This window comes from Zonotrichia albicollis, chromosome 1 (genome assembly GCF_047830755.1).
Source record: "Zonotrichia albicollis isolate bZonAlb1 chromosome 1, bZonAlb1.hap1, whole genome shotgun sequence".
Classification (NCBI taxonomy): Eukaryota; Metazoa; Chordata; class Aves; order Passeriformes; family Passerellidae; genus Zonotrichia; species Zonotrichia albicollis.
In genome coordinates this window covers 111162912-111187822 of record NC_133819.1, presented here as the reverse complement: position 1 = coordinate 111187822, position 24911 = coordinate 111162912, and the positions used below count along the sequence as shown (strand labels likewise).

Genomic DNA, 24911 nt, shown 5'->3' with positions numbered 1-24911 from the left:
TGCAGGTGAGAAGCAGGCAGCTACGCACGTGAGCCTGGATCAGGAGTATGACTCAGAATCATCCCAACAGTGGAAGGAGCTCGAGGAGCAGGTGGTGTCTGTGATAAATAAAGGAACAATACCTTCAAACTTTCAACCTACACAGTTCTGTTTAAATCGCTACTCGGATAACTCCAAATTTCCGCTTGCTGTGATAGAAGGTACAGTTAAGATTTTTACACTTATGAAATAAACTGAGTTAGATAAATTTGTGTGGATATTTCCCGTCTTATTAGAGATTTGAGCCAACATTCTTGTGCAAGTTGTTTGTATGTGAATACTCTGAGATAGCCTTCAGATTGTGATGGGGAAAGCCTGTTGTCATTATTTTCTTGCACTTTTTTGATAGAACCAATAACTGTAGAAGTGTCCTTCCGAAACCCTCTGAAAGTTCCGCTTCTTTTGACTGACCTTTCATTGCTGTGGAAGTTTCAACCTAAAGACTTCAGTGCAAAGCATGATGGAGAAACAAAAGAGCAGGTAAAGAAAACTTCATCCTTTTCCAACCCAAACAGCTGCAGGTATGGAATATATATTGAGTATTCAAAATTCCGGAGTATGAAAACATTTAAGCATAAGCATTAAACATGAAGGTTTAAGTGTAAACTAAAAAAAAAAGGGAAGAAAACCAGTAACTACTTAAACAATTTTCATATTATCTAAATTTTCCTAGATCTGTAGGGCACAAAGCAGCCAAGTTAGCAAAAAATTCTAACGTGCATTGTAAAGCTGAATGCAAAACAAAATACTTCTAAGATTTCATTAGATAGGTACCACGTCTATTTTGAGTCACTAGCCTTAACTTGCAAATATGAGTGTCAGTAGGTAGATTATCAAATACCTTTTTCTTATTTGAGTTGTTGTACGTAGTGAAATGTGTGTTCTGAAAAACTGTGCTCATATAGCATAGAAATATCTTAGTATCTTGATTAGAAGAGAAATTAGAAAACTTATTGTATTAAAAATTAATGTTTTGAATCCTTTAGATGAGCTGTTGTGCTACGGTTTGACTTAATACTTCAACTAATGCTGCCAAAAGCTCTGATGGACTCTTGTCATATCCAGGTTTTAAAGGTTTTAATATATTCTAATATTGAGTAGTACAGTAAATTCCTAAATAATTTGTTTTCCTGGCCAAAACTTTGAGAACACAGTGATCTCTAAAGTTAATGTAAGTATTTACCAGAGTTATAAACATGGTTTTGCATAGTCTAAGTCTCAAGGCTTACCATACACTTTCCCTTCTGTTCTGATCTGAACTGCTGCTTTAATGATGTGATAAAAACTTCTGTGAATATCCGTGAAACAGACTGGGAATGGTTCCAATTTATAGTGCTAAATCTTAAATTTCTCTTAAATAAATGTTTACTGAGCTCTCAAGCTGCTTTTTTAATTCATAAATGCTGAGAAGCTGAGCATGTAGCACTTGCTTTTCCAAACTGTTTGGAAATTTGTGTGATTTTTTTTTCCCCTTGAGGAAGGGGAAGGGTATTGGAAATATTATTTATGGCAGTTTCTCTGCCTAGAAGGAATAGCATCTAAAGAGCTATTTCTTCTTTTCAGGGTACGTGTGATGAAGATATGGTAGGAACTGAAGCAATAGCAGAATTTTTAATTAGTAGTGAGGAGACAAAAGTGGTAAGTACTATACTTTGTTTTAAAAAGTCTTTTCAGTATTGAACTTTAGTATGCATTTCAGACTTGTTATGATCTGAACTTAACACTAAGCCGACAGAACACATGACTGAATCAGAAATTCCAGTACCTCATGTATCTTATCACTTTGTATAAATGTGACAGGACCAGAGACAGTGGGCACAAGAGGCTGCTCCTGAACATGAGGAAATGTTTATAACTTCATTTATAACACCTAGTTATTTTGTAAATGTGATGGTGCTTGAGGACTTGACACAGGCTGCCCAGAGAGATTGTGGAGTATCCATCTTTGGAGATGTTCAGGGCCCTTTGGATGTGATCCTTGGCAGCTGGCTCTACATGGCCCTGCTTGAGCAGGCAAGTTGGGCACGATGACCTCCAGAAGTCCATTCCAGCTTCAGTCATTCTGTGATTCTGTTAGTCACAGTGAAAGTTAACTTTAAGGAATTTTTTCTAATGTAATGAGCATTTCTCAGCTCTGAAGTGGTTTGGTAAATTCTGTGTATATGAAATTTTCAATCTAGTAAATGATCGATATTTACAGTTGCAGTTATAGCTGACACAGCTTTAAAGTGAATGTAGCCATGAGTGTGTTTAGCAATTGGACATTTAACTGTAATACTTCTTTCTAGTAGCAACAACAACAAAAATTTAACGTATCTCCACAGGCAAGACTAAAGCTCTTTCCCCATCAAACAGGGGAGCTACATATTCTGGGAGTCGTTTATAATCTTGGCAGTGTTCAAGGTGCTGTGTCATTAGATGGGATAGATCCTTCTATTGGATTACAGACAGGTAAGTGTATTATTGCTTTAAATTGTGTGTTTCTGGAAGGAGGAGACATGGCTTCTGCACAGTAGAGCTAAATTCTAGTGTCTAGTGTTTAACTATCATGATACAAGGCCTTCCGTCAGGTAGGGATGTAGAAATAAGAGAAACAACTGAAATGGAAAAGGAACAAATTGGCTCTTGTAGGAATCCACAAGGAAGGATGCCAGATCCATACTTTATTTCTCCTTTAAAATTTACTAAATTTTTGAATGTAAAAAAATCAAAATGTAAATATTCCATCTATGCCGTGTTGAATCTATAACAACTTCCATTTACTCTCTTGCTGTTAGTTTTTCTTCTGCATCTTTTTGCATTGTTAACTTTCAACTTTTTGTCTGTGTTGCACTGAAGTCCTTTTTCTAGATTCCTAAATTTAAATTTGGCTGATAGCTTTTTTTTTTTAGCATCTTGAATTCTCTTTCCTTTATATTACTATATTAATTGACAATTAATTGCATGCTACTTGATCTGTTCTGTTGAATCATTCATCTAAAATTGTCTCTCACGTGGTGAACTTAGTTGTTAGATGAAATGGAAATTAAAACGTGTCTGAAAGAAATAGAAGCTTGTTTAGAGGCTGAAACCTTTTGAATAAAAACCATTTAGAGAGTGGTAGCTGTCTTTGAAGGAAATAATCCTCTAAGTGACTTTTCCGGCCTGGCAGAAATTGGGAAAGGAAATAAATGCCATCAGCTTCATGCACTGTCTGCCGCTTCCTTTCCAGTTGTAGTCAAACTATGGAAGGGCAGAATAAGCCCACAGCAATGGATAACTGGCTGTTGGAACTTGAGCCAGCCATGTGTTATGTGGCTGTAAGCTTTGAATAGTTCTTTGTTGGTGATGCTGCTTAATCAATGAAAACTGCATTGCATGATAAAAATTAACTTTTGAGATTGGATTGGGAGCTTTGGATCATTTCTTAGAGACAAAGTCAGGAATTACTTAAAAAACCTAACCAAACAAAAGTTTAAAAACCTCTTTTTCAGGAAAGTTTGTTTCCAATGGGTTATCTGTACGAGGAAGACAAGATTTAGAAATCCAAGGACCTCGACTTAATAACACAAAAGAGGAAAAAACATCGATTAAATATGGACCTGATAGACGTTTAGATCCCATTATTACAGAAGAAATGCCTTTGTTAGAGGTATGTAGTTACTTCCTGTTGGCAGTTTTGAGAAAATAACTAAATGCAGTTTATAAATGCAATTCTGACAATGGTGGCTTGGATTTTGGTAATGCCTAATCTTTCCAGGTAATTTCTGATCTGTCGGTGACAAACTTGTGTAGGTTTTTTTAAATTGAAACTTGAAGCCTCAAAATTAGTATCCTTCTGAAGTTGCTATATTCCCTTTAGAATTTTAGTCGGCAGCACCTTTGGTAGCCAGATTTTAAAGTAAACAGGGAACAGTCAAAGAAGCTTTTTTCTGTTTGCTTGCCATTCATCCAGAAAAGTTACTCCAGCTGGTTAATTAAAATACAGTGCTTTTTCTTTGCAGGGTTATTAAAATAGTAACTGGTTAATGATAGGGGCCTATAGAGTGGGATGGATCAGCTAGAAGGGACTGCCGTGATCATCCAGTCCAGCTGCCTGACCAAGTTACAGGATGTTAATGGCTTTATCTAAATGCCTCTCTAACAGTGTCAGGCTTGGGGTGTCAACCACCTCTCTGGAAAGCTATTCCACCCTTTTGGCCACCTTCTCCATATGGAAATGCATCTTAAGGTCCAGTCTAAACATCTCCTGGTGCAGCTTTAAGCCGTTCCCACCATGTCTGATCAATAGATTTCAGGGTGAAGAGACCTCCCTCTTCACTTCCCCTCAGGAAGCTCTAGACAGCAGAAGCGTTTGTGTTAATGGTTGTTTTCACAGCACTTGGCTCAGTGTTCAGGTTTTTATTTTTTCCTTTTCTCTCCCATACAGGTGTTCTTTATAAATTTTCCTACAGGGCTTCTCTGTGGAGAAATCAGAAAAGCGTATGTAGAATTTGTGAACGTAAGCAAGTGTCCTCTTACTGCACTGAAGGTCGTGTCCAAGCATCCAGAATTTTTCACTTTTGGTGGAAATACTGCTGCTTTAACACCACTAAGTCCTTCAGCCTCAGAGAACTGTAGTGCTTACAAGACTGTTGTGACAGACCCTACCTCTGTGCGAACAGCACTGCTGTCTTCAGCTTCTTCTGCAGACTTTGGGCTTGGCACGGGAGGTTCACCTGAAGTAATACAGGTTCCGCTTCCTGATGCTGTTCTTCTTCCTGGGGCTTCAGTGCAGCTGCCAATGTGGTTACGGGGACCAGATGAAGAAGGTGTTCATGAAATTAACTTCTTGTTTTACTATGAAAGTATTAAAAAGCACTCAAAAATGTGGTAAGTTCTTCTAATCTACCTTCTCTGTCATGCTTATTAGATTCTGTGACTTTGTGATTGTAATGCTAAAGGTAAATATTACTGACTTTCTCTCAGTCTCTCTGATGATGTGAAAATGCCCCGTTACCTGCTATTCTAAGCAATATTTTTTTACTATATGATCTAATTTCTATAGGAAATTGTGTAGCCTATGCTGCTTTTATTGAACTAGTAAATACTAAATTATTAAAATAAATTAATAGAAGGCGGGTTAATGGAATTCTGTTACAACAACCTTTATTTGTATTTAGTTCCTCTGGAACCACATTGTTCTGAGGTATAGGGTGAAAAATCATAACCTAATTGGTTTCTCATTTTATAAAACAAAATCTTGTCTGCATTGAATGAAAGGTTTTGTTGTTAGTTAAAATTTGGTTAGTAATTGTATTGTGATGAAGGATATTCTCTTTCCAGAGGTTAAATACTAAGTTTGATTTGCATACTGTTGTATAGTTCCTTTTTGGACCATCTTGAGAGAGTCCACAGTCAAGTTTGACACAACAAGCTAAAACAGCCCCAAGAAATTCATTCACCTCTTCTGTGGGCAGGCAGGTTTTCGGAAAAGGGAGGTTCCGTCACATTTAATGATTACTTGGCAAGTAATCATCAGGCCCTGCTTTCTCCTTTTCCCTGTTGTTGTTGCTGAGCGTATCACCATATGGTATGGAATATCCTGGGGGTCAGCCATCCCAGTGTGTCCCCTCCCAGCCTTTTATGCAGCCCCAGCCTGCTTGCTAGTGGGGTGAGGTGAGAAAAGGCCTTGATACTGTGCAAGCCCTTCTCAGCAACAAGAGATTCCTGTGTCAACACTATTTCTAGCACAAATCCAAAACATGGCCACTTACTGGCTACTGTGAAGAAAATTAACTGTCCCAGCCTAAACCTGCACACTTGGTGTCTGTACCAGGGTTACTTCAGACAAACTCTAGTAAGATGGACTGAATGTCTTCTTGTGGCTGAAGCTTGTTTTCTAGGCTCGTTCCAAAAGAGAAACAAAGTTTGTGTACTTTGAGATTGGTTTGGGGTGAAAACCAAAGCAGAGCAAGTTCAAGATGGTTGAGAGAGTAGCATATTCTCAAAACTGAAGTCATGTAAATGCACCCTTGGTTTAGATTTTTCTGTAGCTTCTGAAATATCAAAGTTACTATTTCATTTGACTCTAAGCTAATCTCTAGAAATAGGGAATTTGTTCCCTTACAACTCATAGGATTCAGAAACAGGTGCTTGAGAGATGGAAAGAGGGTTGTTTGAGTAATGTACTTGTTCCTTACTGTACTGAAGTGTTGAGGGGAACTTAAGGGAAATGCTCTGGTTTGAGTGCTATTTGTAGATGGAGCATAGCTTTTAAGTGTTGAAAAAATTATGTAATTTGTACCACTTGAAAGCTACACAGGTACCTGTGTATCTGAACATTAACTGCAAAACTCAAAAGTTTCTTCTGTAATTGTGACATTGTGAAGTAGAGTTTAGGAAGCCACTGATTTTTCCTTCCCAAAACCAAGTGTCACATGATGTTTGAACATATTCAGTAGGCAACGCGTATCAAACTTCTACATGCCTCTAAAGTGTTTCCGAGTGGAAGTTATGGTAGCCAAAAGCTTCTACATTGGAAAAGCTCAAGTGTTTTGATCGCAGCTACAAATGGAATTGTCAAGATTAATTCATCCTTAGAAAAGCAGAAAGATAATTTTCACAAAAGGACTGCTGTCCTGGAGGTTGAGCATACCTGGAAATAGGCAGGGTATCTGTAGTTTGATTCTCTTTTTTTAAATTCTCTTTTCAGGAGAATTTATTGAATGCAGTGGTATTCCAAGTGCTTTTTAGTAAATATTTATGGCAAGAGATGTGACTAAGTAGTGGTCTTTCTCTCACTTACTTACTCAGAAACTGTTTTCCAGAGCATTTGATGGCATTAAATAGCTTAATGATATCTGTGTGCCAATACATGTGTGTTTGCTTTCACTCTGCCACTTATCTTACATCTGAAACATTTTTGAAGTGTTTTTCCTCATAGTAACACCTGAACCTTTTTCTCCAATGTTTCACACTGGCTTAGATTGCATGTTCAAAGAGCACCTACCCATGCAGCAAGGTGGTTAAAAATAAAGTAAGTTTGATAGGGTATCTTTGGTGCTTGGAACGAACAGATTGTCTAATGGCCTTAATACTGACAGACATAAAAGCTAAATTTCTTGATGTCATGTTCTGGGCTGTCCTGGTTGCTCAAAATGTTGTCGTTTTTTTTCTTTTCTCTCCTCCCTTTCCTAGTCACAGAGTATTAAGGCACACTGCAGTTATTTGTACCAGTCGGTCTCTGCACATTCGGGCTACTGTCTGCAGGAGTAATGCACTTGGGGATGAAGAAAGCAGAGGGGACAACATGTTGCTCTTCGTGGATGTAGAAAATATCAATACTGTAAGTTCTTATTTGTATTAATAATAATAGTACTGTCCTGAAGCTCAGCAGATATGAACCAAGACTCAAGTTTTTCTACAGTAATTTGCAAACAAAAAAAACCCCAAAGCCTTGCATATTTGATCATTCAGTTACTGTTGGAAAGAGTATTAATGTGAAGTTATATCCCAACTCTCTGGAAGTCTCCTGTGCTAATCATATTGCAAGACTATAGTTCATAGTGTTTTTAGGAAGATTTATTCTAAATTGATGAGTGTTCTTGGTCTCGGCTTCCAAGGTTGTCTTATTCAGAACTGTGTCCCCTGTCAGTGGAAACACTGGTAGAACTAGTAGTAATGTCAAAGTCAGAATTTAAGCTCCAATTTGAAGGAAGTTTCTCTGTTTACATTTATCACCAAACTATAAAGACATTTTTACTAATATAATCCAAATATAGATATGTCTGTTGACTTACTGAAGCAGATTAAAATACTCAGTTTTTCAAACATGCTAATTTAAATTTACTCATTTTTTTGGCAAAGCTGCTCCCATTTTTTCAATCACAAAGCAAGGTAACTGAATTGTCTGTTCATAGAATTCATAGACACTTAGTTGATAATGGAACCACTGAGCTGATTTGTCATTTTCTTTTAAAGGTGTGTACACTCTGGTTTTTTTCTTCATTTACTGAATATTGTCCATTCCTTTAAAGAGGGAGTAATGCTTCTATAAAGGACTTACCAAGTTAACAATGTGAGGCTTATTTTTCTACTACTGCCTCACTCTTTACAAGAAAGGAAGCCAACTCCAAAGGCTACATTTTATTATATATATATATCTAAACCCAAAACAGATGTTGAGTTTCTAGGATTTATGATACAGCAATGCTCCTAAATTAATCCTAGAAACTAAGCAGCCTTGTGGACAGTGTTCTCCATTGGAGTTAAAAAGCCTAGTTTTTGTTAAAGTTGTTCTTAATCTAAAATACTAGCTTGTGAGTCTTTTTCTGGGGGATCCTTATTTCCTCTTTGTGTGGCTTTGTTTACTGGAATTGGAAGTTGCTGTGATCTGGGACTGTTGCTTTACTTTACAATGGGTCTTACATCTCTCCTTGTCTCTAAGTACTGTGTGTTATGAGTAGTGTGAATAATGAGTTAAATTAAGATTCTAACAGTGCCACCTTGCAGTGAACACTTACTGTGCAATGTAGCACATCACAGTTGTGACTGGTTTTCTTTGACATAACTTTTGTCTGTTCCACAGAGTGAGACGGGTGTTAAGGAATTTCATATAGTGCAAGTTTCAAGCAATAGCAAGCACTGGAAGCTTCAAAAATCTGTTAACATCTCTGGAGACAAAGGTGTGTATCTTTATCACCAAAATGATGGCAAGTCTAGCTTCTGGCTGATAAAAATAGTTAAAAGAATCTTACAAGGAACTGAATTTGGCTTTTAGAATAATTAGGTTTTAATAACTTTGTCCATTCCAAAAATAGTAAAGCCCTTCTTTTGTTATATTTCAAGAAATATATATACACAGACAACTTATTCAGACTTAATGAATTTTAAAAACAAACTTAATTTACAGGTAAATTATTTCTGTGATGTAGAGAAATCCATGTGTGGGGTGGCTGATAACTTTCCTCACAAGAAATGTGGTTGTGTTGTGTGCCATTGCTATGCCTCATTATCTGTGCTTGTTGGGTGTCATCTGTGTGTTTCCTGTTTGTGAATGTTCAAGACTTTTGTCTAAGGACTCAGATTATGCTGAGAGTGAATAAAAAAAATCTTGCCACCTTTTTCTTTCAGATACTAAACTGGCTAGCAGAGAGCGAGCGAAGTTGTGTTTTAAAGCAGTGAGATGCAAAAACTCAGAAGGTAGGTTTTTTCCTGAATGTGGTAACTTTTTGAAATAAGATACTTTTTTGGATACTGTATGCTGAAGTTGTGACTTCTCATTATGCTAAAACAGTGCTTTCTCTTTTTATCCCTTAGAAAATTACACATTTGCAGATATTGTCTTTGGAAATGAACAGGTAGGTGGATGGGTACAACTGCATATTTTGTCTTTTGTAAGGTGTCCCTATCATGTGACAGGACAAAGTGGTAAGTTAACTTAGGCTGGTTTGTAGTCAGGAATATTAGGATCCCAGCTCCATAGCTGAACTACTTTGGAATTACATTACAATGCTGGCTTTTTTGCTAATACTTTTCCTTCCTTTTCAGCTCTTTGGAGTAGTTATTTTAAATGTGTCCCAGGCCTCTAGTTTTCTAGTAGAGGCCTGCAGATATTAGATTCTTGTTCTTAATTATACTTTTACTAAGACAGGCTAAAAATTCTAGTTACAACTTATTTGAAAAACTGGAAAACTAATGGATGTTGGTTCCAGAATTTCAAAACTACTACAGGAGGTTGCAGTGAATTCAAGGAGTCTGTTTGATTTTTGTAGAAGTTTAGGATTCTAGACTACCATGCTCTTCTAATCTTTTTTAAACACACAGATATTGAATAATCCTCTCAGTAAATGATCTTGATACAACAAATGCTTTCTCAAAACCTGAGGAAAGTAGGCCTCTTGCATTAGGTCATAAATTTGCATAGTGGATTTAGTCAGTTGAATGACAGATTGCTTATTTTATGCTGAGCATACATTTTTCCTGTGTTGAGCTTTTAAAGCCAAAGAAAACCTATTCACTGCCATTTCATTTCACAGGCATATAAATTGAAGTCAGGACTAAAAATCTGAGGTAGATGATACTTCTGTGCATTTTAGAGTTGGAATCTGAGCTACAGGAGCTTGAGCTTTCCTTGGGAACATTTTATTACAGTGGAAAGATGGGGAGAGAGTCCTCCCTTCTGAGCAGTGTCTCCAAAGGTGGATTTTCTCCCTGGGTATCAGCATTCTGCTGGTGCAATAATTATCAGCTTTGCAAAAGCATATTCTGGAAAAGCTAGCAATTTTGAAAGGAAGGGGTTGCAAAGCCAAGTTTCTTGCTTATCTTGTTGCATCCAACAGGACACAGTATCATTGCTCTTAGAAACCAGTTTCTTTGCCAGGCTTTTGGTGTTGGAAGAGCTTGGTACACATGACAGCACAGTGTTTCTGTTTGTGCCATGTATCTGTGGGTATGTGCTGTGCACATCTATTATCTCAGCTATTGCTAGCAAAATGTATGTTTCTAACTTAGGTAAATAATTCTAGCTAAGCTGAGGAAAATATTAGTAAGCAAAAATTACTTTCGTGTGACTTAGTTGGATGCTGCAGCTCTCTTTAATAGATTTGATATATCACAGTAGACTGCTTTGTGGTAATAATCAAAGCTCCTATTTCCAAGTTTGGTATTTGTATTTCTAAACTAGCAAGTTACAACTTACTAGCAAGAACAACTGTGTTCCCTATATTACCTTTAGCAGCCCTTTAGCAATTCTGATCTCTAACAGGTCAGGCACAGAAACCAATGTGTCTGGCATCCTGTAGCTTTGCAAAGGGAAGCCCACTGGGATAATGGAACTGAAATGCTACAATGATGAGCTAGCTCTGTTAGAGCAACTTGAGTCAGCTCACATCCTGTTCTCAACACTTTCTTCTCTTTTTTCTCTTGTAGATAATAAGTTCAGCCAGTCCTTGTGCAGACTTTTTTTTCCAAAGCTTATCCTCTGAATTTAAAAGAACACATGTGCAATCTCATACTCATGCATCTCAAAGGGCAGTGAAACAATCGTTTGATGAAACAGTGAGATTGATACAAAAATGCAGTGAAGTTGATTTGAACATTGTGGTACTGTGGAAGGTAAGTATGGTTGTGGTCTTTGTGGTAATTTGGGCATGAAACATTACAGTTAGAAAATAATTTTATGTGGTATCCTGAACTGTCAGGCATATACATATGGAATTTATGGGTGAATTTTTTTTCCCGAAAACAATCAAACAAGCTATAATGATGCCAGCAGCAAAGATAGTCTTAGTATCTATTACTGTAATAAGTGTCCCTACATTACTCTGGATGCACCCAGTTCTTCTAATATCTCTTTTAAAAGAGAAAATTACAAAATCTTAAACTAAGAGACTTATTAATGCTTGATCTTACAGAACTGTAAGAGCAACCCAGTCTGTTTTGAAGAACAGTCTCATTTGAAGCAGTGGAAATTAGGAGCAATATGTCATGCTAGCCTATAAGTTTTGATCAGTACAGCATCTTCCACCTAAGTTAGGGAGCAGTCAGTAATTCTGTGTTATGACTCCTGTGATAGTTTCTGGTCTGCAAATGTCTTTGTATTATGTTCTGTAGGCATATGTTGTGGAAGACAGCAAGCAGCTTATTTTGGAGGGCCAGCATCATGTTACCCTTAACACTGTTGGGAAGGAGGCCTTTTCATTTCCTCAGAAGCAGGTAATCTACTGTCAAGTTTTCTTTTACAATTGCTTCTTGCTGTAAATAGACTTAATGAATTCCCTAGTATGTAAGTGGAAGGTTTTGTAGAATCTTAACATCAGATATGTGTTACTACTAAATAATTCAGACTGACAAACTCCAGGTTTGCTTAGTCCTCTGTATTGAACTAGCCAGGCCCAGTTGAAACATGAGAAAAGTAATATGCAGGTAAGAGGTAAAGTCTTCTTTGGTGTTTCAGGTAGAACTAGAAACTTGTTAATGGCATGAAAGGTAATGATTATTACATAACAAAGTTAATAGTAAAATGGTGAAGTTTGTAGTTGTTTTGCTTGATGAAAGAAAGCAGCATCTGTAAGAAACTGGTGGGTGCCTTCTGGTACATGAATTGATAACAACTATCGAAGTTACAGATAAGGTTCTGTAAAAATGTCTGTACTAAATGCAGTTTATGTGGATGAAGAAGACTAATGTTCAGAATAAGAGGAAATACGTCTTGTGCTTGTTTAGACTTCTCCTGAGCAGCATATTGCTGTTCCCTCTTGTTTTGGTGCCGTGCTTAATATTTTTACCAATATTGCAAACATAATATATACCTTTTTGTGAGCTCTTAAAGTTGCAGCAAAGAGTACTATGTATGAATTTTGTCAAGAAAACAATACAGAAAAAATGTCTTCCTATAAATGCCATGCTATAATGCAGTAGTGAATTACTCTGAAGCTGTGCATTTGGCTTTGGTTCATCAGCCTTTAAGTGTTTGTACATTGCTAAGATAATTTTTTCCACTTAGTTATTTGTGCTATGAAATAAATGGGAATTGGCACATGTGCTCTAGCTATGCTGAGGAGTACAAGAGGCTGTATTAATCTAATGACAACTGCCCCCTCAGGTATTCCTTTCCCTGTCTTAATGTATATGTAGAACAGTACATCACACTGCAGACATCTAAGGTTAGGAGACACCATACTGTGAGCTTCTGATTTCATCAAGTTCTGATTCTCAAATGAATAGGAAGAGAAAATAGAAATTAATCACATCTGCATCCTAAAATAAACAAATGACTGAATAGTATGGGTAGAAATTCACATTTCTTGTAGACTGGAACGCTGTCTGTATCACAATCAATTTCAAATTAAAGAAATTGATCCTACCGCTAGCAACAAGGAGGATCTGTATGTACTCTCAATGTTTTTTGAGGAATATATGCTACTGTATTAGCATTTTCTATCTAAAAACTATTTCTAATCAGGTTTTATTACAGCTATCTTCATATAGATTGTACATTGATTATTGTATTCACTTCCTTGAACATGAGGAGCACACTTCCTTTGAAGCATTCTGTAATTCGGTTGGGAGCAAGAAAGTATGTGCATTGTCATGCAGTTGAAATCTGCTATAAGAGTAATTGATTGTTGAGGTTTTTTTAATAAACATGTAAATTCTGTGTCCTCATGATAACCAAAACCCAGAGTTAGCATAAATTTTAAGAACCTGTGATCTTAGGATTGCTAAGAATTGAGAAATTGCATATCCTCACATACTACTTTTTTTAATTGGCTCATAATAGTGTGAGGTGAGCAGATAGACTGCTCTGAGGTGGGAGGTGAGGTGTAACAATTAATTGATTTGAGACTTAGCAGCAGTTTGCTTCATTCAGTCCACATTTCAGAATTAAAAGACTCCCCAAAATAGAATTAAATTAGGCTACATATAGAAAATAATTTACTTAATCTCTTAAGAGCTGTATATTGTCTTTGAATTATTTTGCTCTTTTAAAGTAACACAAGCAGTGAAAAGCTGGGGGGAGGCAGTGGTAGAAAATCCCAAACTCAAACGTTACCTCTAATTTAGTATTTTCAGTGTATAGTTTTGTCTTATAAGCCTGTATTTATTCTCTTAAGTCATGAACAGGGTTGAAAACTACTCTAGACTGTTTCTGATTTGCCTTGTGCCGACAGTATTGAAGTTGGTTGTTTTCTGAGGACTGAACAGCAGAGGGAGATGGAGGTGCATGCTTTTTACCAGCACATGTGGGTTACCAGTTCATAAGTGATAGAGGGCTGCTCTGATCTGGGGGAAAAAAAAAATAATTCCTGACTCTGAACAGGGTGTCACCTAGGATGCAAGAGTCCACTGTCTCCATTTATTGCTGAGTTTTGTTTGTTGCTTCTCTATAGTGACTTAGTGACTTTCTTCTTGACTTCTTTAGTTTCATGCTGTTGTATGCAGCAAAGGGATTTTTGTCTGTCTGGCAGACACACACAATTATCCCCAGCCCAAGAACAGTCATACAGTGGACACTGATGAAACATGAACAAAACTCCTCTCTGCCCCCCCCCCCCCCCCCCTTTATTTCTTTTAGTCCTCTGAGAAATGGCTCAGATCTTATCCAAGTTAACCAAACAACTCTGTTGAACAAAATGAGATCACTTACTTTGTATTTTGGTCAAATTCTCTGTACTGGTTAGCTTCTGCTACATTGTCATTGTGGTGTATCTCAGATTAACTCTTTGCCAGCTTCTAAATATGTAGTTTGAATTCACAGAAGCTTCTACTACTGTTCTGGGAAACAAAGCTTCAGTAAAGCACTGTAGTGAAGAACAGGAGATAGATATTTTTCAGCACTGTTATGTTTAAGTTGTTCCAGCAGTTGCTGGTAGATTGGTAGTTGGGCGAACTGACATAAATTCATCCTCATATGTCTGTAAGATGTTAGACTGCTGACTGAGGCATGGTGATGGGTGGTTACTTCTGCTTGGATCCTTGTGGGACATTTAATGCACAACAGGGATGTGGAACAGGCAGCAGGGTGCAATTATTCCCGTACCTCAGTAGCATAACTTGCTATAGTATTTGATAAAACCAAGATATAACTTCTGGTTACAGTGGGGCTTGGGGAAAGGCTGAAATGTTTTTCTGGGTAAAATTTCTATATGTACCAACATATTAAAAAGCTAAGCAGCAGTAAAATTCTGTACAAGTTTTTTAATGCTCAAATTCATGTGCTCCCTTTTCTTCCATGTTTGTTCAAAATATAATTAGAGATACTAATCCTTTTTCATTCCAACCACTACAATAGCTGTGACTTTGAAGCTGGTTTTCTGTCACTAAATAGAGATGTTTATTGTTGCTGTTTGCACTAGAGTTTTTTTGTATAACAAAATAGCACTACTTTTGAGCATAGGCTACTGGACAGCATAGACCTACCAGGAGATGTGACAATCTACTTACACTTTTATGTTCTACAACTTTGGAGTCATAACATGCAGTGTGCTGAAGGAACACTTGCAGAATATTGACTTTGTTGAAGTGCTCATGTGTTTCATATAGAAATCTCTCTGGATTGTATGGAAAACGTTTATCTTCTTATCCTTCCTCTCATTTGTATTTTTGAAAAAATGTCCTTTGGCTAAAAGTAGGGGAAGAAATGCTAAATATAGTTTGTTGCCTTGAATCAGAAGGCGCCACGAAGTGATATGTTAGTAGTCACAGGCAACAATATATGAAGAAAAAAAAATCACATAAGGTGTAAATAAAGTGAATTGCTTTGAATAGATCCATTTCACGCCAAGTAATAAAAGCCTCACTTATAAATTCAGTTAAGAATTTGTAAATTAGGGCTGGTTTTTTCAACTATGGTACTGCTGTAGGTTTTGTTTCTCTTCTGAAACATGCTTTTTGGAATCAAGTAGTTTTAACTGAAAGTCAGCTTAAAATTGCACTTGAAATACAGCTACTTTGTCTCTTCTTCTTGACCTCTCTGCCTTAAATTAGTGAAAGGACAAAAACTTCAAATGCATTAAACATCCAGTCACAGTTAGGGCTGTTGATTAATATTATTTCTTACTGCTCTCTTCCCTGTTTTTCTAATCTGGCGAATTCAATCCAAAAGATTCTGAAAGAAAAGTTCAGTGTAGTATGGTGGGATAGAGGTAACAGTGGAAGTAATAGGGCATCTGACGCACTTCTGGTTTGCAATGACTTCTCACCAATGGAAGGTGAGAAGCAGCCTAGAGGTTTGTCATTCGAATGTTGGCATGTTGGGAATTGCATCTGTCCTTTCAGATGTGCTTCAGGACTGCACATGATGTTCTGAGCTGCATGTTTAGTCCTGTGAATTAGACCAGTGCTAGCCCAAAGTAAAATCCATAAAATGTGTGTAGAATGGATGCAGGCAGAGAGGATAATTTTAGGTAAGACAGCTTCTTAAAATGTATGCAGCTTAGTGAGTCAGCAACAGTTTGGTTGGAAGCAGGAATTCTTGAAATGTAGGAGAGGGTAGGGTTTAAGTAACTGTTTTTCCTTTTACTGGAAGTGACATCTTTTGCTAGTTCAGGACTTTTTTTACAGAATGTGTGGGAGGAGATGCTTGAATAAAACAAGATTGTTGGAAGGATTTAAGACTTTCCTTAAACCACCTCAGTAGAGGAAAAGCAAAGTTCTTAAGAGTAAATGAACATCAAGAGGTGAAATACACATTTTTCACTCTGTTGTATCAATTAATAGAGCAGATAAAGTACCAGTTTGGGAGATTTGGCTTATATTATTGTCATGAACGAAATATTACAAGTAGTTGCAATATTTGATCTGCTGTTTTACCCATTATGGACTGCAGAGCTGAAGGTATCTGTTTTCAAATGCATTATTTTATTCTTTATATCAGTAAAATCCTGTTCCTGGAGTTCTCATTTCTGTAAGTTGAGAGCTAGAATGAATGTGGATGAGTCACATGTTGAAGGAAGCAACTTAAAACTGGGATTTTAAAATAGAAATTTTCAGATCTAAAATGGGAAAGGGAAAAAAGCACATAATTTAGATTTCTCACTACTGCTTTCATATATTCTGCTTTTACTTATGCTTAGTTCCATTCGAGAGTTTCCTTTTAGATTTTCCTCTGTGCTGTGCATACTGGTCCCTCATATTTGACTGACCACATCAATCCTTTTGGCTACTTATGACTTGTGGTTTATGGGGCAAATATACTGATCTTCTGTACAACTTGGAAATCAAATTACAGTGGTTACCTTTTCCTGGTGTGCTTAAGGGCACATTGACCCAGTCTCTAAGAATATTGTTTATGAAACGGAAAACTTTAGGTTGTGTAATATTTGGTATAAAAATCTTCTAAAGTGACTGTATGTGAAAATACCATCACTTCTGCCTATCTGATGCAAAGGAAGAATTTCTTAATTTGAAAATCCATTCTAAGATATTAAGGAATGTATTATGGGTAGATCTGTCTGTTACATCTATTGGAAGATGCTTTGAATTGTTAAGACGTTGCTTTTTCAACTTTTAGCTAAGCATAATTGCAGGAGAGATATGAAACTGGTGTGAATGACTGAAGCACCATTTCAGAAGTGTACATAGAGATGATTTATAGCTATTTCAAACTAGCAAAATACCAGACTCTAATGGTTGGGACTTTCTTGTAACACAAATAAGTGAAGATGTTGAGATTATTCTATTTGAATTAGAAATCTTCTGTCTCGTTTTGAGTGTGTTTGTTTGAAGCTGGCCTGTGTAAATGGCTTTGGGCAACAAGAAGCTTTCTAAAAACAAAAAACAACTTTCCAAGCACCAGTTGTGCAGTTTGTAGCTGTAGGAACATGGCTGAGCTCTGGTGCTAATGCTTGTTGTGTATTTTTAGGCAAAACCAAAAAAGCTTTAAAATGCAGCTATAAAATGTAAAACAATAACAAAACCACACACCCCTCTTCCAACCTCTTCCAGTCAAGCCTCTCTACCAGTATGTATAGATGAGACACTCAAATTGCACCATAACTGTTTTTTGAAAGGGACAATCCTAACCATTGATGTGACTTTCTTGTATGCAGCCTGTGCTGGTTACTGGAGCTTGTGACACTTCTGGAGGCTTTGCAAAGAACCACACTGGGTCAGCAAGCAGATTTTAGGGGTCAGAATTTTTTTTTTTCACTTTTGAAAGGCAGTACTTCACTTGGGCTGATAATCAAGGTGTTCAGCAACAAAATATCACCTGTTCAGTTCTTGATTTTTCTTTTGCTTTGTTTGTGAGTATAAGGGTGTTACTGCTTGGTGTATATTCTTGGAGGGAAGGTACAAGTGCCAAGTAGGTGTGGGCTTTTGGTTTGGATTTTTTAAGCCTTGATCCAATTTCACAAGCTCCAGAGCAGGGCTGGAGTTTAATGCATCCCTAAACTTAGCATTTTTTAGCAGTCTCTAGGTAGCTCTCTGATCTGTATGCACATCTTCTTGGTTATTGTTTGGAAGTCATTAATTCTTTCCTGAACCATTCATTAGGTAAGAGAAAAATGGGCTGAATGTTGTATCTTAGCCTTTGTTCTAGGTACACAATCACAAAAAGCCTAGAGTCTGAGCAGCTAAACTTGGAGAGACAGATGTCATTTCTGACTCTCACACCAGAAGGTGGCTGAAATTAAGGTTTAGTTCTGCTGGAAAATGATTAATTTTGCTGCTTTCCAATCCTTCATCAGAGGTGTAATTTAGAACTAAAGGTTGGAAGTATTAATAGCACGCTGCACTTTCACCAGTAAATGTTTCTGCTGCATTTCATTATGTTCTTGTCTACTTGTAGAGGTAAATATTCGTATTTGTCTTTTGTAGGGTTTTAAAAAAATACTCGGGAATTCTGATTGGGAGGACTTGGAACAGGTAATTGACTCTAGGGCAAACTGCAGTATGTAGGGTATTGCTGTGTGGTTGAAGGCAGCCTTGAAAATTGGTTGGACTATTATTTGAGGGGAGAGAATAATTGAAAGGAAAACCTATAATCTCTGCTGTGTTTCATGCTGTCAGTTTGCATTGTTAGGGTGGGATGGAAACACCAAATTTATTCAACACTTAAAATATATTTTATTGTTACTATAGAATATCTTTTTTTCTTCTCAAATTCCTTTTGGAAAAAGCTACTCTTCCTTTCAAAGGGAAGACTTACAAGCCTGTGAAAACATTTGGTGTCTTCCTGGTATTATCAGCACAGTGACTAAGGTGTTCACACACATTTCCAGATGCCCCAGTGTGTTTGGTTTTTAAATCAGGTTTCATTGCCTGGACTGTTTCTTTTCAACTTAAAAGGTACAATTTATCACCTTTTAATGAAAAGTATTAACTTTATTATACTGTACCAACTTACTGGTGGCTTTTAAAAAATCTAGTTTCATGTGTTTTTAGCAGGCAGTGGCATTTACTGCTGCAAATTCTTTTTTTCTTTTCAAGATGGATTTTCTGTAGAATAGGTACATAAGGAAGTACTAAAGGGCAGCCCCTTCCTGAATAAATCCTGCTCACAAACCAGATTAGATGATGTTGGACAGAAACGCTGCACCAAATGCAGGCTGGTTGCAGCTTTCTGTATCACTTAATTTCTTCTGCTTCAGAGACTCATTCCATCCAAAGGGTTAGGGGGAATCCCAAGTAGTGTGTTAGAGCTTGTCTTGGGCTTTCAGTTAGGGACAAAAGGTAACTTTCATATCTGCAACTGCTTGTTATGCAATTTCAAAGAAACTCTGTTATTCAGTCTTTCTGTCAGTGTTCACACATTCCTGTAAATTTCTGTTTTCTTTACTTTGGATCTGTTCTGGGTAACTTGTGCATTGACTTTCCTGTTTTGAACTTCCTAGGGCAAGTGATGAATTTTTTTGTTGTTAGGTATAGCTGCTGAACAGGGAACAGTGTAAATGCTGTCCCTTTTCTCTAGAAGCCAAACCCAAGCACTAGCTAACCACTACAACAATAGTGTGTTTTTGTGAAACTTGCACAGATAGTGTTTTCATAAGCAGCTGTGAAATCTGTCTGAAAAGAGGGTAACAGATAAATCATACCAGTTCCTCCTCCAGCATGCTTAAATACAAACCATGTTGAAAAAAATGTGAGCTTCATGATGCTGCAGACTTGTTATAGTTCATAATGGAGAATTGCAACTTCTGTGACTAGATTTCTGGTACCTTATGTTACTATTTTCAATGCTATTCTAAATTTGTTTCAGGATCTACCAGAAACAGTTCTCTTAAAGTTTTTTCGACCAGAAAACACGCAAGTACCTGCAAGACCAACACCGGAGCAGCTTTCTAATCTTATTAAGACAAGTCTTCATTATCCAGAATCTTTTAATCATTCTTTTCATCAAAAAAGGTTAGTGAAACATTACCTTTAGAAACTTTAAAAGTATTGTTAATTGGATATAAATCCTTTTGAGAGATGCTGTGTGCGTTATGATATTAAAGTCTGGTATGCAAGTGTGAAATCTTGTTCAGTTTTTAAACTCACTGCTTCAGAAGTTTATAGGTAAAATGAAAGTTTCTTGTTCAAATAATGGACTGTAACACCAAAGCTCACAGTTCTAATGTTAACAAGTAATGTTATCAAACTTTCTGAAAGAAAATGGTCTGCTCCCTTTGCATTTATTTTTGTTGTCAGAGCAAACTGTGTGATTTCTTTGAGAAGCCAGACAGAAAGAAAGATGCACTTTTAGCTCAAAGAAACTCTTATGTCTACAGCATCTCACTTGCCAAGATTAGCTGCACATGGTTCCAACTTATGTCAGAAGAAAAAAGTGGTGACAGTTCAGATCACTGGGGCTTGTGCCCTGGAAGAATATCAGTATTAACCTCTTTCAAAAAGCCTGCTGATAGAGTCAATTGGTTGGAGCCTGTAAAGTCCATGAGTCTTTCAAAATAGTAATAACATGAACAAGGCCCCTGCCTTAAGTTCTGAACATTCAATGGGTTGTACTTGAAACATGAAAGTACCTATTTAGGCCTGAGTTGTTGTATCTGAAAGCTCTACTGTGCTACAGTTTTTTATAACAATTAATAGAAGTTGTCTAAAGAAAGGGATTTGTTTCTAAAATCTAATGTTTAAATGTTTTATAAGGTGCTATATTTTAATCACAGTGATTTAATGACATGCATTATTCTTGTAAGACATTAACCTTTTATTGGTTAGAGTCTCTAATTGTTCTTTTCTTACAATTCAAGTTTAGAATATTTAAAGTGTTTAGGCAATGGCAAGGAATTCCAGTGACACAAATCACTTGCGGAATACATAGAGCTGTTTTACCTGCAGTAGTTTGTGTTTCTGCCTGTTGATATCTTGGGGTTTTTCTTGCTCCAGCATTATTTACAGAAACAATAATAGTAATTGTGAACAAGCAGAATATCAAGTAACTGTATTAGTTTTATTTAGTATAAAGGCCTGCATTAAATCCAGGTATACATGTGCTATCTGTTCTGGTTGAGCACTGTTCAGGTTATAACTTAAGGCCCAGTGTCAGCAATTCCTCTATGGGAGGCAGTGCAGAAGAAAAGTATCCAGTCAAAGTGTGCCGACCAGAAATTCAGAATATAGTGTACTGGACCATGTTATCCCATTCTGGTATGTCTCATGTCAAACAAGCAGATTTCCTGTAAACCGAGATGGTATTTATGCTTTTTGTCTCCTTTCTCAGCTGGATGAAGGGAGGTGGTAACTTCATTTGGCCCAAATGAGTCAATGCAGTTTGCCTTAATTGACAGCTTTTATTATAAGTAGCTCTATTCAGTATAAGTGATTATATTTCTACCTACATTGGCATAATTGATAACTACATATCAATTCTGTGTTACTGGAAATAATTTTAACTATTTAAGAGTATAATTAAGACTATCCAAAGTTAGATTTTTTTGTCTTTAATGTAGAACTGTTTCTCTTTGCAGCCTCTGTCTGGTACCTGTCACTCTCCTACTTTCCAATTGTTCCCAGGCTGTTGTAGATGTGATGATTGATTTGCGGCATAAACCAACAAGGTAGTGTGCAAATGTTAATAAACCAATATTTTTAAGAACTCTTCCTAGCTTGGAGAGTCTTGTAATATTTTAACTATATTGAATATCTAGAATAGGATTTTTTTTCTACAGTGGCAATTAACTGTGAGTCTTCAATCTCTGCTAAGACAGGGCCTTTAATTGTGACTCTTGAGTAGTTAAAACTTGGCAGATCTTTTCTAAGAAAGATCTTTTCCACCAGTGAAATAAGAGCTTCACCAGCCTTTATTAAACCTAAGTTGTTAGATTTTAATTTTTAATATTCTGAATAATTCATGGACAGCAATGTCCTTCCGCAATTTGTCCTTGTGTAAAATTTTGTAGAACCTTGGATATTTTTAAGATTTCTTCTGGGTTTAGCAGCTGATTCTTATGACTGCCTTTTTGCTCAGTACTGTAGTAGTATGTGGGAAAATATTATCATTGAGGAAGTGTTCATGAGTTGCTTCTAAAAGTTACACTGAAGATTTTTTGTGGGATAGAGAATTCATTACCATGATCTCTATACCATTGTAATTCTACCACTTCTGTTTAAACAAGGCAACTTCAATTCATGATTAATGCAGGTGACAGCTCCCCTTCTGCCCTCTTAGGTATAATACTACCTAGTCTGTTTGCCACTAGGAAGGGGAAGAAAGATTGTGAAGACATTGCAGGGGCTTAGTCATGGGGGAGCAGTGGCTTCTTGCCAACAGTCCGTGGAGCCAAGTAAGATTTTAAAAGCCCAGAGCCCGATACACAGGTTCAGAAATGGAAGACAGAAAATTTAAGTGTAGTTTACTTTTCAGGTGCAGCTAGGGAGCCATTCACTGATCTGTTTTTTCACAAGATGGTCATATTGGGAGGCACATCCTAAGACAGTGTACTCCTCATGTACCTTGAAACTGCTTTAAAAGAAAGCCCCTTTATGCTCTCTCCTAGCGTGTCAGTGCAATGTCTCTAAAGCAGTGTATGTCCATTTTGACTATTCCTATGTGACATGCAGTCTGATTTAACTCTAGCTCATGGGACAGACCCAAGAATGCCTGAAATGGGAATTCCTTAAACTATGACAATTTGAATATTGTTACTACATTTAGTGTTAGTGTTATGTGCCAGTTATGTAGAAAGCTGAGAATACACGGAGTTCTTAATTATACATCTGTGTGTAATTAATGTCCTGTGTATAGTGTCCAGTACATTAGGAACCAAAGAAACCCATTAAATGTTTGTAATGATTCATCTGAGCTAAGGGAAGAGCCACTCTAAGGATTTTTAAGTGACACAGAGAACATTAAAAAATATTTGATAAGACTCAGTTAAATTGAGCTGATGGATAGACATAAAGATCCAAAATTTACCCAAGGGTACCCTGGATACTCTGAGTCTGTTTATGTATTTGTGGGAATGGGTGTGAGTGGATAGGGATGTAGTAGGAAAGAAGACAGACACAGGTGATTTTTTTTTTTAAGTTGTATTACAGGTAATCTCGATAAAATGTTAAGTGGAGTTCTGTCTGTCGCTATGATGTCAGCTGCTAATCCTTGCAAAGTCCAGCTTTGTCTTGCTAGAAAACATGCTCTTAAAGATAAGGAGGGTTTGCAGAACAAAGACAGCAGTATGCATTTGGGGAAGGCAGTGATTTAAGGGTAGTGATTGCAGGCAAGCAGTCAGAAAGACTCAGCAGCATCAAAGACAAATGGCAGTTGGCACTCATCCAAGGAGAACCAGAATAGTAACATAAATTCCCTTCTGACGTCTGAAAAATTTCTGAAAGTATCAGTCTTTGTAAGGGCCTGGTGAGGGGGTACCAGTGCATTCTGAAATCTTAGAAAAACTTGGAGGGAATCATGTAAATTGGTAATACATACTTCAAGTGCAGAGAATTAACATTTTTATCCTTTTTTTTTCAGCTCCGAAGCACTAGAAATACACGGATCTTTTACATGGCTTGGGCAAACACAGTACAAGCTTCAGCTTAAGGGCCAGGAGGTCTATAGCTTGCAGCTCAAAGCTTGCTTTGTTCATACAGGTGTCTATAACCTTGGAACCCCCAGAGTATTTGCCAAGCTCGTGGACCAAGCTACTTTGTTTGAAACAAGTCAGCAGAATTCCATGCCTGCACTGATCATTATCAATAATATCTGACCACTTCCTGAAAAAAAGAGCACTAAAAGAAAAAATAAATGGGATTCTTTTCTTACATTGCTGGTTGACATTTTGCTGCAGTTTTTTCGGAATAGCACCTCAGACATCTAACTTGTTACTAAAGATCGTGTAGAAAAGAAAATAGCAAAATATTCAGATGACTTGTCAGTTTGTTTCTCGATGCAATGCACGTTGGACTGAACATACGTTTATCCTTTTATAATGTATTTCTTCTCTGGTAATTAAGATACTCATAACATAAAATACTCTAACTGAAGATCTGAACATACTTGTATGTCCAATGCCCTGTCAAAAATGCAGCTTGACTGCTGTTACAACTTCCAGCATGGTGTATTTAATATTTGTGGCTGTATTAGGATATGATTCAGGAAGAAAACCTCATTGGCTTTTTCCTGTCTGAAGCCATTAGTCATGGTAAATCCCAACCTTACTGTGAAGTTCAATAAGGTCTCTCAATTCCATTTCTGATTCTCAGTTCTTCAGTTTAAGATTTTGGTTTCATATTTATAGAAACTGGTGACGTTTCAAGGTTTACATAAAAGTCCACCTAGGGTGTTTAAAAAAAAATTTGAACCAGTTTGAGTATTTTCTCATTCATCTCAAAACAGAATGCACTATTTCACAACCATGAGATTGTCATTTAAATTGTCACTTACTTTATTATGTAACTATAACAACTGATCTGTTTAAAAAAATCTACTCAAGATTTTCAAGAAATGTATTATATTTATAACAAATGTACTGTAAATAGAATAAAGCATACACCATATTCACTGTATGGACTGGTGGCCTTTTTGCTTCCCTTTGCATACAGCTGTAGCAATCCACAGGTGCTGCTGCTATCACAGAACAGTGCTGGTGCATGAGACAGTGCATCTACCTTCTGATGCATTTTATTCTTATAGGTAAGGCTTCCAGTTTTACTCGTGTTGGGTGCTACTGCATGACTGTCTCCAGGACTTTAAACTTTCTGAAAGTCTTGGAGCCCATTCACAGCACATAACCTTTCATAGTCAAACTTAATAGGGCTGTGGATCATTTTGCTAAATCAATAGAATACTGAAATATTCTCTGTCCATGAATATGTTGCTTCACGCCTCAGGTCCTTTTCTTTTGATGTACAGGTTGAAAGAATAATCTGAAAGGTTCTCAGCATTGTAGCCTTAAGCTGTGTCATCATTGCTTTTTCTGTCTTACACCCATTTAGAGGAAGTAGTCACTATTGATGCCATTCAGCTGTGCTCT

General features: G+C 37.0%; 1 protein-coding gene across 4 annotated transcripts in view; it reads left to right on the top strand.

Moving 5' to 3' along the window:
- Positions 1–24435, top strand: part of TRAPPC8 (trafficking protein particle complex subunit 8) — a 53097-nt gene extending 28662 nt beyond the window's left edge. For 2 of the 4 annotated variants that reach the window (XM_074550235.1, XM_074550224.1), the window contains 16 exons: positions 6–200; positions 389–519; positions 1603–1677; positions 2364–2490; positions 3513–3670; positions 4448–4890; positions 7198–7345; positions 8588–8684; positions 9133–9201; positions 9319–9359; positions 10930–11115; positions 11614–11715; positions 18322–18369; positions 19703–19848; positions 21411–21500; positions 23411–24435. In XM_074550235.1, the coding sequence (XP_074406336.1) occupies positions 6–200; positions 389–519; positions 1603–1677; positions 2364–2490; positions 3513–3670; positions 4448–4890; positions 7198–7345; positions 8588–8684; positions 9133–9201; positions 9319–9359; positions 10930–11115; positions 11614–11715; positions 18322–18369; positions 19703–19848; positions 21411–21500; positions 23411–23645 (2291 nt within the window). In that variant the 3' untranslated portion in view covers positions 23646–24435. The remainder of the gene's footprint in view (positions 1–5; positions 201–388; positions 520–1602; positions 1678–2363; positions 2491–3512; positions 3671–4447; positions 4891–7197; positions 7346–8587; positions 8685–9132; positions 9202–9318; positions 9360–10929; positions 11116–11613; positions 11716–18321; positions 18370–19702; positions 19849–21410; positions 21501–23410) is intronic. The other 2 variants (XM_074550244.1, XM_074550230.1) reach the window with 1 other exon arrangement.
- Positions 24436–24911: the final 476 nt, after the last annotated feature.